The 15295-nt window shown below is 31.2% G+C and overlaps 2 protein-coding genes across 2 annotated transcripts; one reads left to right on the top strand and one right to left on the bottom strand.

Moving 5' to 3' along the window:
- The first annotated feature begins 9171 nt into the window (after positions 1-9171).
- Positions 9172-12187, top strand: LOC21397407 (SNF1-related protein kinase regulatory subunit beta-2). The gene is made up of 5 exons (XM_010105773.2): positions 9172-9505; positions 9682-9875; positions 10117-10286; positions 10392-10557; positions 11669-12187. The coding sequence occupies exons 2-5, from the start codon at positions 9684-9686 to the stop codon at positions 11999-12001; spliced, it is 861 nt and encodes a 286-aa protein (XP_010104075.1). The 5' UTR covers positions 9172-9505; positions 9682-9683; the 3' UTR covers positions 12002-12187.
- Positions 12188-12881: 694 nt separating this feature from the next.
- On the bottom strand, positions 12882-14911 carry LOC21397408. The gene is made up of 3 exons (XM_010105774.2): positions 14662-14911; positions 14259-14328; positions 12882-13238 (listed from the first exon to the last, which is right to left on the bottom strand). Exons 1-3 carry the CDS (start codon positions 14807-14809, stop codon positions 13094-13096), a joined length of 363 nt encoding a protein of 120 aa, XP_010104076.1. The 5' UTR covers positions 14810-14911; the 3' UTR covers positions 12882-13093.
- Positions 14912-15295: the final 384 nt, after the last annotated feature.

Raw genomic sequence — 15295 nt, forward strand, 5'->3', positions numbered from 1 at the left:
ATATATATATACATACGTGCTTGTAAATAGTTACTATTTTGTGCTTTATAGCTAGCTAGGTAGCTGGAAAATAACAAACGAAGATGTTGCCACTTGTCGCCCAATTGCGTGTGCAAGTATAGAAAGCAGGCCTCTGAAAAAATCCCAACTGGATCATTGCTCTGATTTTTGGCTACAACACATTGGGAACAATCTTAAATATTGTTAATTTAACTTCCTAAGTAAATTAAAAAACGTTAATAACATGGTTTGGACAAGTGTACTTAGTCTCGAAAAGGGGAACAATTAGGATTTAAGATATTAATTAAACAATCTGACCAGCTAGCAATCAATGGTTTTGGGAGTGTGACTTAAGGAATGTTGGCGGGGACCATACCTTAATTTTGGTGACTGTTTCATCGTAATTGAAGATTACTTTGGAATAAATGATCGTCACTATTTGCTTTGTATCTAGAGCCTATGACCTTGGCTATATTATACAATGCTTTCTCTTGTTTTTGCTTCTAAAAAAAGTCGATATATATTGGTATGTCAATACATGTCTAAAAGCAAAACTTTTGAATTGGAATTTTATATTTGCAACTGGACTATTTTGTCTTCTTGCACAAAATTTCAGTAATGATAATTTTTTTAAGATTATTTTGTTGCATTTATTCTCCCTAATTTTTTATGTGTTATAAGTTAAGGATCTCTTTAGTTCGATGATTCAAGTTTTAATTCGAGTTCATATGTGACTTTATGTGAGTGATTTTTATTATAGTAAAAAATTTAAATGTGATTGTTTCTAATAATTTTTTACTATAATAAAACTCAAATTTTAAATTCGAATCGGTGAAATAAACGAGACTTAAATAGTAAGGAGATGTGGTTTTAGTATTGTACAATCTAGTTTATGAATAGTGCATTATATGAAACAAAATTACTCTGATTCATAGATAAAACTATTTAAATATATAAAATTCTTTAAATGAACCCTGTTTTATCGGTAGATGAAAACAACCAAACCCCGTCTTAAATTTTTTTTAAAATTTAAGATCTAAATCTCTATCTGACACAAAATTATATTGTTTTTGCAAATCTTAAAGACTCCGTTATTTTTAGTCTGTAACTTTTCGTTTAATAATATGAGTGCGATGAGATTAGATTGGAAACACGTAATGAGAATGTGAATCAAGCATTGATTACGTATTGTTTACTAATCAATTAGGAATTATAAAAAGAATTAATATACATCCTTTTCAACGTCTGATAGTGTTTTGTGATATATAAAAAAAAAAAAAAAAAAAAAAAAACATGGGAAGAGGTGATTGGAAGTAGCTACCTCCCTAAGATGTGATAGAGAAAAAAAAAAACATGGGAAAGGTGATTGGAAGTAGCTACCTCCCTAAGATGTAATCATAGGGGTTCTCACATATTTAAAAATATTAGTTATAACTACTAATATCAAAAGATAAAATGTGTCATTTTAAACCTATCAAGATGAATAAATAATGATGTGACAGGTTTCAAATACAAATATGAGAATTCCTATCTATCAAACGACTTGAAATTTTGTGCAGTGCCATTAGGCTACCATCATGTCGATGTCTATTTATTAATTAAAGCAATATAGGCCTCGTTCAGTTCGTAAATTTAAGTTTTTAATTCGAGTTGAGATGTAATTTTATGTAAGAATTTTTAACTGTAATAAAAAATTAGATGTAATTTTTTATGAGAATTTTTAACTATAATAAAATTAGAATTGTAAACTCAGTGAAATGAATACGTTAAGAATTGTGAATGAACGAGTGAAGACCTCTATCTTGGGTCAGGCGTAGATTTGGTTGGTATGGGCCCATTAGAGGCTTGAGCCCCCTAACTTTTTTTTTTTTTTTCCCCCTTCTTTAAATTACAGGCATTTGCAACAAATTTACGTGTTAAGGTGTGTAATTTACGATTCATTAGTGCTTTATTTTTATTTTTTTTTAACATTCTACCTTCTTTCTGTTTTTTTTTTTTTTTTTTTTAACATTCTACCTTCTTTCTGTTTTTTTTTTTTTTTTTTCTATCTCTTCTTTCTTTTTTTGTCCATTTTTTTTCATTATTATCTTTTTACGTTGTTATACATTCTTCTTTTTTCCCTTTCACTAAATTGAGACTCATAAATATACTTTTCTCTTTATTCTCAATTGAAATAATTTCTTCTCATACATATCCCTCTCTAAATTTCTTTTAAATCTTCCTCCTCCGACAAAGCATTTCGTGACTGGTTTTTTTTTTTTTTTTTTCTCTTATTTACTTTCCTTCGTTTTTCTCTCATTCTTTTTCTTTTTCAGTCTTCCTCTTTTTTTCCGTTATTATCTTTTTTGTCCTGTTATACATGCTTCTTTTTTAGTTCTCCAAATGTTGTCCTAATAAATATGTTTCTCATTCCTATCTGTACGCATGTGCGCGGTTTCAACTAGTATATATATATATATATATTTTTTTTTAAAAAAGATATATTTATAAGATTGTGTAAAAGTCTACATTTATAAACACAAAGTACCTATTTAAATATAATAATTTCTCATTTAATAAAATTTTTTATAAAATTTTTTACATGATTTTAGAATGCTCCATTTCAGTGGGTGAATGTTCAATGCAAAATTTATTTTTCTATTTAGTGGATACAAAGAGTTTGCTACAATTAAAAACTATACCTTTGCACATTTGTAACTGCATTGATTAGTTATACTTATGCACACTTGGATTAGGACAGTGACTATGTATTGAAATTTTATTTCTAGATATTACTTTTAAAATTATTTGTAAATTTGTGATAAATATAAATGGAATTGGAAGGTGAATACATAGGCCCCCCATCGAAAAAAATTTTAGAAAAACGCGTCCTTTTTGTTTAAAAAAAATGAACAACCTTTAACAACGGTTTCGTTACGAAACCATCGTTAAAGGTTTATTACATAAGATGTTCTTATATAACACATTTAATGACAATTCTTATAAAAACCGCTGTTAAATATACACCATATATTTAGATTGTGTGTGAAGTTCCCAATCCTGATTAAATACTTTTATTAATATCATATACGTGTTAAAATATTTTAATGTGGACTTCCATAATTATAATAATTCACTTTATTATAAATTAAAGTATTTTATAGACAACTGTGTGTTAATGTGAATTAACAAATGTATGTATGTATGTTAAATTTTAGTTTATAATGAGAAGAACACTTATTTTATTAGCTCCCATAAATTCTTTCTTCTGTAAGCATTTTGATCACCCTATTAAGTCAAAAAACCTCTCTAGCGTATTTTGTAGAGCCCAATAGACCCGCCATAAAGTTATCTCATTATGTTTTGAAAAACACTATATATATATATATATATGTGTTGTGAGGGCATTGGAAGTGAGTGGCTATTTTTGGGTGTGATGGGTGTGTGTGGAGAGGTTAAGTGAGAGGATAAATTCATCACTCTCAAGCTCGTTCTATCGGCGAGTTTCAATGGCTTAACAACGACAACAATACTTCTGATATGTAACTCACGAACCTTTTATTTTATCACATGTCTTAAACGTAAAATAAGTATGATTTATTTTCAACGATACATAAAATGATTCCATTTCAAAATGTTTTATTTTTCTATTTAGTGGATACAAAGAGTTTACTACAATTAAAAACTATACCTTTGCACATGTGGGTGAAATTAGAGTGAGAGTGGGACTATTTGTAACTGCATTGATTAGTTATGCACACTTGGATTAGGACAGTGACTATGTATTGAAATTTTATTTCTAGATATTACTTTTAAAATTATTTGTAAATTTGTGATAAATATAGATGGAATTGGAAGGTGAATACATAGGCCACACCCATCGAAAAAAATTAGAAAAACGTGTCTTTCTTGTTTAAAAAAAATGAACAACCTTTAACAACGGTTTCGTTACGAAACCATCGTTTAAGGGTTATTACATAAGATGTTCTTATATAACACATTTAATGACAATTCTTATAAAAACCGCTGTTAAATATACACCATATATTTAGATTGTGTGTGAAGTTCTCAATCCTCGTTAAATACTTTTATTAATATCATATACGTGTTAAAATATTTTAATGTGGACTTGCATAATTATAATAATTTACTTTATTATGAATTAAAGTATTTTATGGATAATTGTGTGTTAATGTGAATTAATAAATGTATATATGTTAAATTTTAGTCCATAATGTAATTGACACTTGTTTTATTAACTAGCTTGACGTCCACAAATTCTTTCTTCTGTAAGTACTTGCATAATTATAATAATTTACTTTATTATGAATTAAAGTATCTTATGGACAATTGTGTGTTAATGTGAATTAATAAATGTATATATGTTAAATTTTAGTCCATAATGTAATTGACACTTGTTTTATTAACTAGCTTGACGTCCACCAAATTCTTTTTTTTTTGTAAGTACTTTGATTAGCCCATTAGGTCAAATAACCTCTCTAACATATTTTGTAGAGCCCAATAGACCCACCATAAAGTTATCTCATTATGTTTTGAAAAACACTTATATGTGTTGTGGGGGGATATATATATGTGTGTGTGTGTGTGTGTGTTGTGGGGGCATTGGAAGTGAGTGGCTATTTTGGGTGTGTATGGAGAGGTTAAGTGAGAAGATAGAGTCATCACTCTCAAGCTCGTTCTATCGACGAGTTTCAACGGCTTAACATCGATAACAACACTTTTGAAATGTAACTCACGAACTTTTTATTTTATCACATGTCTTAAACACAAAATAGGTGTGATTTATTTTCAACGACACATAAAATGACTCCTTTTCAAAATGCTTTACATGTAGATTAAACGTTTTTTTTTTTTTTTGGTTATGAACGTCGTCATATCTACATTTTCTACTAGTATCAATTTTTATGATTTACTGATTAGAAATCCAATTTCTTGTATGTCGTTTTTTTTTTTTTTTTGATTGAGAATTAGCTCGTGATGCTAAATAACTAGAAGCTAGGCAGACAACAAAATATTCCCTTTGAACTTTTACCAACCTTAGAGGATCAGCATTATTGAGGAGTAAACATGGACTTGTCAGGAATCCAACTAAAAACGACATGATCGATTATGTTTACTAGAAAGTAGAAACTTAAAATTGCTCACCATAAATACATTATAAAGGTCAATAGAAGAGTTGTTGTCCTATTAAAAATTTAAACCACAAAATTACTCGCATGTCACCTATTAAAAAAAATGGCAATCACAAACGACAATTTAATTCTATTTATATATTAATTCTTTATACGGCTAATGGGGGGAAAAGAGATCTTTTTTTTTTTTTTTTTTTTTTTTTGGCCTTTTATCTGCATTTCTTTCTGTTTCTTTTTTCTTTTTTTCTTTTTTTTTTTGTTGTTTTGCTTTTTGATAATATTTGCTTTGCTACCATACATCTTTCTTCAAAGATAAAGTGAAATTGAGGAAAAATTGTCACAAGTGAGTGAAATTTATAAGGAAATTAAACCTGCTTCTTGTTGTTAGCCACGTAACTACGTTGCACTTAATTAATTAGTTGCTTGGCCTTTACGGTTTTAATGATTCTTCAATATGGTATATCTCCTTTACTTTAAATGATAATGAGCTTTTTTTTTTGTCTGATGATGAGCTGCGAATTAATTTGGGAGTTTCAGTGTGTGTGTATATATACATATATAAATATCTGTTTTATTAAATCCTTTCTTAATTTATTCTATAGGATCAATTCGGATTCCATTTGTTTATATATAGCCCTAAATTATAGTCCATCTTAAGGAATTCCTAAGATAAGAGGTAATATGATCTAGTTCATTTAATTTTTGGCACAAGTATGGCTTTATTTTATATCTTTTTGTACTTATGTTTTTGAAAATGTTAAATTAGTATCTAAATGTTTTAAAAAAAATCAGTTTTTGGTACATTGAGACCTTTCTTTAAATTTGGGTCAACTAAATTATAAATTATTAAAAAGAATAATTTTGACATTTTATGTCCTTAAAAAGGGCCTTAGGATACCGAAAAACGGTATTTTAAAGTTAGAGGTACCAAATTAAAATCATAAAAAAAACGTGGTACTTAAAGACGATTCCACTATAACACCTAGGACCAAATTGAAATTACCCCTAATTAGAAGAATTCTCGATAATAGTGTTAGGAATACGAAAACTTCTGAATTTGAGTGTTAAAATTGTGAATAGAATGATGGACTTGTGAATTTTTGAAATATTTCCAACGTTATTATAATGAATTTACGAAATTAAACATTGAAATTGCGAAATGGATTAATATACTTGTGAACCGGCATGAATTAGGCTGAGTTTCGACACTATAGAAGGACCCTTTTATAAGTTATTAATAGCTTTCCCTTCATTCAAGTTTATTAATTGGAATTATCAATCTTGCGTATTAGTTGCAAATTAAGCAATTTCCAACTTCTAAGGAAAAGCCATACATTTCGTGTAATTGGGTCCACATTTCATCATTTCCCTTTCCATAGGCCTATAGGCAGATTCCATTCTTTCACATATCCACCTATGTGATAACGATACTTAACTACCAGGGTGTATAAAAACGACATATATTATAATTATATATATATATATTTGTGTATGTATAATTGCATATATATATATATATATGTATGAAAAAAAGATCACTTCTCTCTCTCACTCTCACACACATATAACTCAAACACATTGTGCTTTCTGTTTGGTCGATTTTACCTTTTTTTTTTTTTTTTTTTTTTTTTTCTGAAGGATTCTCTAGGGGAAAAATCACTCTCAACAGATTCTCTCACACACACAGATGTTTTTCAAAGGCCAAGCAGACCCAAAAGGAGGAAAATTGTGTAGGCCTATCATTAGCTATAGCATCTCCATGACTTTTTAGCCCCTTATTATTGATTGGATGAATAAAAAGAGATGCCCCACTTCCTCCATTGTTTGATCTTTCAAGGCATCCCAATATTCATCTTTCATCTTTCCATGGCAAAGCGTGTTTCTATAAGTTTCTTGCTTTTCTACAAGGTAATAATAAAAAAATAAAGCTAAACTGAAAAAAAGAGCTCAAGTAGCAAGCATTATATGTATATATATAGTGGCGCATAATACTCTCTTTGGTAAATACAATTAAGGTATTCACATGCATGAGCATATATATATATGCATATATATATATATAAGTCCATATATATATAGGATTGAAGTGCCTTTTGTAGGTTAGCAAATTATGGAGTTGAATTGAACATGATGGAGGCCTTATGCCAATCAAAAAGCAAAACCTCAACGTGATGGTTTATTCCCTTACAAGCTTGGAACTTTCCACGGTAAGAATAGTTACCCATAATGTATGTTTTAAAAAGTTAAATCCAAACAAAATTACATCAAAATGCTAAAAAGAAAATGCAAAATTGAGAGAATTTGATACAAATCTGACGTATAAAAACAAGGCCTTATCAAGTCTGTTGTAAAATTCTCTAAAAACTTAGCCAGAAAGTGTTTTGAAGAGGGTTACTAAATTCCGCAAGCAGAGTTCTTCAAAGAGGAATATCACCACCTCAAAAGAAATCGAAAAACAAAATGCAAATATTTCCGTGGTAGCTGATCATTATTGTTATTATTATTATTATTATTATTGCTAAGTAGAATCATTAATTAATTGCACTCTTGGAATTATTACATAATAAAGGGATTTTTTTCCCCATATTCACTCTTCTCCTTGGTTTTGTTTTTTTTTTTTTTTCTCCTCTCTTTTTCCTTCTTTGTTTTTGGTGTATTTGGATGCATGATTTAGGCTGGTTTCACCGTTCACGATAAAAAATCTTCTGGTTTAGCACACAGGGCGTGAATTTGTTGCCAAGCAAGATCAAAATTGCTCAGATTGTTGTTTAGAAGGCAGTAGAGCAAAAGAGAGAGAATGAAACTAACGATTAAGGTAAGATTTTTCTCTGAGTGTACTTCAACTTTAGGCTTCATAATTTTAATTTGCAACGATGCATATAGATATAGGGATAGTTTGCATATATACCACAAACAAATACAGAAACACAGGTAGATACAAATACGTAGTATTTATTTATTTATTTATATACGTCTACATAGTTTTTACACGAATATATTACTAATTTACTTGTTTTACTACATGGCACCACCACAACACATGAATTAATAACTCTTGCCGTTTATGCATAGAAATTTTGTTTCCTTTCACATCATGTTCTTTTAGTAATGCTTCCAAAGATCATGAATCTCCCCTTGCATTATCAAAACATTGTGTTTAAATCAAACAAGAGGAGCTTAACATTGGACAAAATATAGTAGCCGATATCGGATCATTGCAAACACCAAAATCGACTGAGATCAGGTACTCCGACCGACACCGCCTCGTGGGGCGGTCGGAGGCTGTGGTTCTTCCATTGCGAGAAGCCGAGAAGTACCAAAATGAACTACATTTGCACAAGTCTTGCCCCTACAAGGAAAATGAAAGAAAAAGGAAAATGAAAGGATTTTAGGCCGTGTTTGTTTAGGATTTGATGCTAGCTAGGTGTGTTCATGTCTATGATTATGAACATCAGAAAACCCATGTATGTTTGGAGATGAGGATTAGAAAGGTACTTTAGGAATTTAAAACATTTTTCCCTACTTGTTTCAAGCCAACATATCACTAGTAACATTGAAACAATTACTAAAATATAAAATAATAATGATAATAATAACAATAATAATGAATTATGTAATTTTTCTAGTCAATTATTTGTGCCTTATTTGGAAGGACACGGAAACAGGTTAGACCAAGTAAAGAAATGAGATTTGTATGCTAGGATGTTAAAAAGACCTTATTGGTAAAAAAGAAAAAAAACTGCCAAATCTATTACATGTCCATTAGTTTTGCATATATATTTTTTTAATATAATTTTAATCAAATTTAACGTTTAAAAACATACCATGAGTCAGTAAAAAGCTTTGTTTAGAAGACAATTTCTGGTCTTTTTTTTTTTTCTTTTTTAGTATTATTACAGCACTGTACTCCTTCACCTTGAGGAAAAGTAAGTTACCTACGTTGATCTGTCCACAAGGGTACTTTAGTAATTTTCGAACAATAAAGTCCCCTCACTGCAATGAGATGGCGTTCTAGGAGTGGTACAGTACATGTAAAAGGAAAACAGGGTTTTCCATTGCTGACACAAACATTGAAAAGCATGCCCCATTATTAGTCTAGGGAAGGATCTTCCAAATTCATTGGAGAATCTATTCGCTGTTCATTATGCAGTTTCCTTTGTAACACAGAGTTTTTAGAGGGAGGGAGGGGGAGAGAGAGAGAGAGAGAGAGAGAGAGAGAGAGAGAGAGAGAGAGACCAAATTGCACTTTTCACTTGGTGATTATACTAAAGGCTGTCAAAGCTGCGATTCTGAGAAAAACAATGCTCCCACAATCCCTTTGGTCAATCTTCTGTTGGGTTTCTTGCGTTTCCCCAATTCATTCACACAGATAGGTATTTATGTCCCCCCAAAAAAAAAAAAAAATTCAAGTTCCATGGTTCTCTGGTTCTCTCTTTTATGAGTTTTGTTTTGTGTTGTCTTGCTTTTATTAAACATGGGTTTTTCATTTTTGGTTTTCCCTTCAATAAGATGACTTTTTTTTTTGGTTTCTTTGTTTCTCACTTTTCAGTGATGGGTAATGCTAGCGGTGGAAATGATGGAGAAGGTCCTTCTGGGACTAAAAAGTTAGAAGGAAATTATGGAGGGGTGTATTTAGAAACGTCACCATCAGATCATGGTGTGTTTTCAGAACCCATGGAAGCTCACCCTCCTCCTAACAGTCCTAGGTCATACCAGTCAAATCTCTTATTTGCTCCTCATCATGTGAGTTTTTCTTTAGAATCCACTTGTTGGATGTTTCAGTCAGATTTTCTTATTTGACTTAAAGAGTGTTTAGCAGAAATGGGATTTTCATTTTGGAAAATTGTGACTAGTCACTTTGGAAATTGGCATGATGTTCAAAGGAAAAAAAGACAATCCTTGAAGTGTAATTCCATTTACATTGCATTTGTATGCCTCTCTCAAAAAGCTATTATTATTCACTTTATTGTAATTCTATCTTCAGGACCTTAGAGTACCTCTTCAAAGACATGAAGGGCTAATCCAATCCCTTCAACACTCAATGAGCAATCATGTTATATCGAATAATATGCATTCGAGTCGGGTAAAGCTCTCTTGGGATAATGGTGGCAAGCAAGTTGCTGTCACCGGATCATGGGACAACTGGGAAACTAGGTATATCTAACTCTTTCAAGTGTTTTCACATTTTAAGTTCCCAACTCCTGTAATTTTCGCTGCTTGGCGCTGTAATTTGATATCGAAAGTGCATCGATCTTTCAGAGAGCTCTTGCAGCGCACAGGTAATGGCGGTTTCTATATCATAAAGTTGCTGCCGCCCGGTGAATACCGGTACCTATTTATAGTAGATGGCTATTTGAGGTGTGCCCCTGACTTGCCATGGATCTGTGATGGTTCAGGGAATGCTTACAATGTTTTGGATTTGCAGGTAAATTTTGTTACTTTTATTGTGTTCAATTGTTCATCACTCATGTATAATAGCAGCATGTTTTCTTCAATTGCCCTCTCATCTCTTTTTTTATCCTCACTTGACTATTTGCATAATCAAAATTTAAAAATAAAAAATAAAATACAAAAAAAATTTGAAGCCCAGAGTATAACAGCGATTTAAAACGGGCTATTGGAGGTTTTACTAAGCTGTCTCTCTCCTAAACTCATTATTTGCGGAAGTTTCTCTCTTTTCCTTTAATACAATACATATCAAGTACAATATACAAGATACTTCTTGAGACATACACATTGTATCTCTGTTATTCTGATAATCTCTTTTTTAAGTTATATTAAGCATATTGAAAAGCTAATAGCTTATAGTTATGTGGTTGGATTATCATAACAAGGCAGATTTCATGAAACAGGTTTTCCTTGTGAAACTGGTTTTAGTACTTAGGAGCACTATTTCTTTCAGTGTCATTTTCGATTCATCTTTTCCCGGTAGTTTTGCTTGCGTATCGGCACTTCGTTAGCAATTAACTTGAGAGAACCTGAATTTCAAATTTATCTGTAGGCAATATTGGACTGCCTTTTGAGTGTTTTGTAGTCGATTAAAATTATGATTTATGATATTTTTATGAATTTTCTTTAATTTTATGATTCTTTTTTCTTTCTTTTTCATTTGAGGCTTACGTCTCAATCCGCCTCAAGGCTTACGCCTTGCCTCGATTAGACAAAATGCTTAACCTTGCATTGGACATATATAGCAGATAGCTCATAGCACATCCCATTATCAACATATCTGAGAGATCAATGCTGATTGAGTTTGAAAGTTTATGTAACTGGACCTAATTCCACAGATTCTTTTGGGCCTTTAACCTTCTACTGAAGGAGAAGGATGAAGGGCTTTAATACCTTACTTTCCAACTTCCAGTGTCAATGAAAAAACCATGTCTATATAAACCTGTCAATCATAAACTTTACATTATTCAAAAGGTTTACACATATTGTAAGGTGTTGTACTGCAGCATTGTATAGATATCATCTTTGCTAGTCATTGTTGTGTTCAATTCATAAAAATAGATACATGGGGTTTGTTTTTTATGCAGAAATGTGATTCAGAATTGCCTGAAAGCCTATGGGATTTCGAATCTCCATCATCCCCTCCTTCGAGCTACGACAACAAGTACTTAAATGAAGATGATTTTAGTAAGCCGCCACCGGAAACGCCACCTCAACTGCAAGCTTCAATTCTTAATGAACCATCGTACTCCAATGATGCTCAACCTCAACCTTTGACACAATCTCAACGCTCAGAGTTGAACCATTTGTACATTCAGGACCATATCGAAGGTCAGTTCGTAGCACTTGGCTCCACTCGTAGGTTTCGCCAAAAATATGTAACAATGGTGTTGTACAAGCCGATTAGAAGAACAAATTAAACTTGGTTTTCCTCATCTTTATTGTGGGAGCCAAAGCTGATAATGATATTTAAGAAGGTTGGTTGTGGATTTAAAGCTAAAAAATAAAAATAAAAAATAAAAAAAAAGCTGTTATTTGTAAGTAGTAGTAGGACTTTTTGGCTATATAAGCAGTAATGCAACCCTTATTCATAAGATCTGCAACACCATTCATTTTCTAGTGAGAAGCTTATGGTAGAGAAGTCCCTTTTTCCTACTTATCTGAATCTATATTAACTAGATTATTTGGCTCATCTAATGACAGGGAAAACAAAAAGAATAATAATATTAAATATAATACTACTGTTGACCGCTTAAACTTTTGGGATAGATAGTTAAAATAACATGATGTCAAAGCAGCAGATCTTAGAGTTCAATCCACTTATTTTCAATTTCGTAACCAATAACGTGTGAGCATATTATCTACTTTGCATTTGCATTTGTATTCACCCCCGCTTTTGAAGGGGCTCATTCCTGGATACTTTTTTTGGGCTAGACCCGCAAGTAAAGGGGAAGTATAACAATATAATCCTATTGTTGATCTCATTCCTTTCCATTGACTCATCTTAATACTTAGTTTGACGTAGCCCACGCGTGAAGGGGAATTGTACTAATAAAATTATATTTATTAAGAGTAAGGGATAAAAATTCAAACTCATAATACTCTGTTAAGGGTAAATTTTCTATTTTTTCAATTGTAATATTATTATAAATTCACTTCTTAACCGCTTAAACTTTCAGATGGATTGATAATTATTAACAAGTAAATTCCAATAATATCTACCTTTCTTCTCTCTTCTACTACCCTCATATCCATTTATGATCAAACTATAGCTGTTGAATCACATACCAGAAAAAAGTAGACTGTAATCAAGTATGATTCATATACATATGAGAAAGAGAAACTGATACAGAGATATATGAGACAAATGTGTAAGGGGGAAAAAGGAAAGAAAAAGCCATTTGAGAGATCAAATGGTGGCAATTAAGGTGGTTATTACTGGATATGTTCAAGTAAATAACTCATTGCTAGTTCTGCTCTTTTCTTCATGCCTCGGTTGGAACCAAACCAAATCATCGAACAGGTACTTTAATCCAACCATTTGCAAAGGCAATGGCTAAGATCACAAAAGGAGTTGACATCCCAAATATGATTATGTAAGGAAGTGGGGTTTTCATTGGATTCTCCCCTTCCCTTTCTCCCGCCGTTTGCCAATACCTGCAATTGGCCAAAAACCAACTTTGCATAAATGACAAATCTAGAACAAGCACGCACATATTTACACAAATGATTTACTATTTACACACATATATGTGCACAGATTTTCAATAATTATGCTTCTGTACGCGGTTTTTATTAAATATAAAAATTTAATAACGTGGTTTGATAAGAATTTAATTTTATTAATTTTCATAATTATTTTAATCAACAATCAAATTTATTATAACCCTCAAGTCATTATCTTTTAGTTAAAATTATTTGTTTGTTTCTTTTTTCAATTGCCTTTGCTCAGGTTTATTTTTATTTTTTGCTTTCTTTCTTAAAATCATATATTTTCAACGTCATTCATCAAAATACTTTTTTCTTTTAATTTTTTTCCACTAAAATAATTTTTCTGAAATGTCCTTTGCTTAAAATATTATCCTTCAATATACTTTGTTTAACATGTAATTTATACCATATGTTTTCTTTTCTACCCTCCTATTTTATTTCTTTACACTTCCTCTTTACTAATTTGTACGAAAAGCTTTACTTCCTCTTAAAGATTTTGTGAATTTCAATAACTGACAATTAAAGCATTGAGGTGTATACAAATTTAATTATTGATTGTATCTTTTAGAAATAAATAACAATTTAGTTATTATAAATTTTAAGCGAAAATACAAAACAGTTCGTGTTTTATTTTTAAAAGCTTCGTTTTCTTTTTGATTCGTTGCCTATCGTTTTACTAACATAAATGTCCCGTTTATTTTACTGATTTAAGTTTAGAATTTGAGTTTTGTTACAGTAAAATTTTTTTAAAAACAATCATATTTAACTTTTTTATTACAGTAAAAAACTCTCACATCAAATTACATCTTTAACTCAAATTAAAAATTTGAATCAGCGAACTAAACAAGCCTTTAGTATTAAAAAAATGATAAAATAGAACAAATCAAACTAGCCAAACCAATGTTAGGCACCGACAAAGATGTAAGAAACTGATAACCAAATTGGAAGGCTAAGCGCCTAGCTTACTGTTCTGGCTCTTCTTCTCTAGTTATAAATTTCCTCTTCCCTCCTTTCTTGATTTCTCCATCTCCACCACCTAAAACCATTAAAACCAACACCAATTCAGAATTGCAGGGCATGTTCTTTTTCCAAAAAATTTAAAAAAAGATAACTCGAGTTTCAACTTTATTCAAGTTCACGTTCTTTTAAATTTTAACTTTATTTAACTTTACTCAACTTTATTGAAGTTACAACTTCAACTCAAGTTACACTCTAAAAGAATAACCCCGCAATCTCAACCTCACTTGGCCCAAACTTTAAAGCAAAACCCAAATTGTAAAAATGCAAAATTGGTTGAAAAAAACAAAAGCCAAAGTACCTCTAAATTTGAATGGAAATCATGTCAAAATGACTACATATACATTATTACCTAGTTGGGCATGAATTTTGAAGCAACTCTTTACTGATCTCCTCTTTGGTGAAATGGTCGAGTGAGGAAGAGGAGGAAGGCGAGAGAAGCGAGATGGGAGTGGGAATTTGGTGGTGGGAGAAGAATAGAGACCCAACCTGGCTGCCATTTTTATGGGATCTGAAGTCTCTCTTTACCCATGACTTGACCCATCAAATATATGTCAGTTGTTTTGGATATATGGATGTGGTGGAGGACTGGAGTAGAGCTGCTGATTTTTGGTCTTTTGGATTCCAACCTTATCCATTCAACTCATGACAAATATGCCCCCAAAACCCTTTTCCTTTTTGATATTTTGTGGGGATTAGGAACAGAAATTCATTTTATGTTGGAACTTCAACAGAAAGAACTGTTTTTTTCTCACTACTAATAAAAAACATATATATCATTTTTAACTGTTTAATTAACTTTTCAACAGCATCATTTGTGAGTGTCACATGACCTCGTTCGTTTCGCTGATTCGAATTTAGAATTTGAGTTTTGTTACAGTAAAAAGCTCTCACAAACAATCACATCTAACTTTTTTACTACAGTAAAAAGTTTTCACATATAATTACATCTCAATTCAAATTCTAAACTCGAATTATCGAAACGA

Source organism: Morus notabilis, unplaced genomic scaffold (assembly GCF_000414095.1).
Source record: "Morus notabilis unplaced genomic scaffold, ASM41409v2 Scaffold1206, whole genome shotgun sequence".
In the NCBI taxonomy this organism is placed as follows: domain Eukaryota; kingdom Viridiplantae; phylum Streptophyta; class Magnoliopsida; order Rosales; family Moraceae; genus Morus; species Morus notabilis.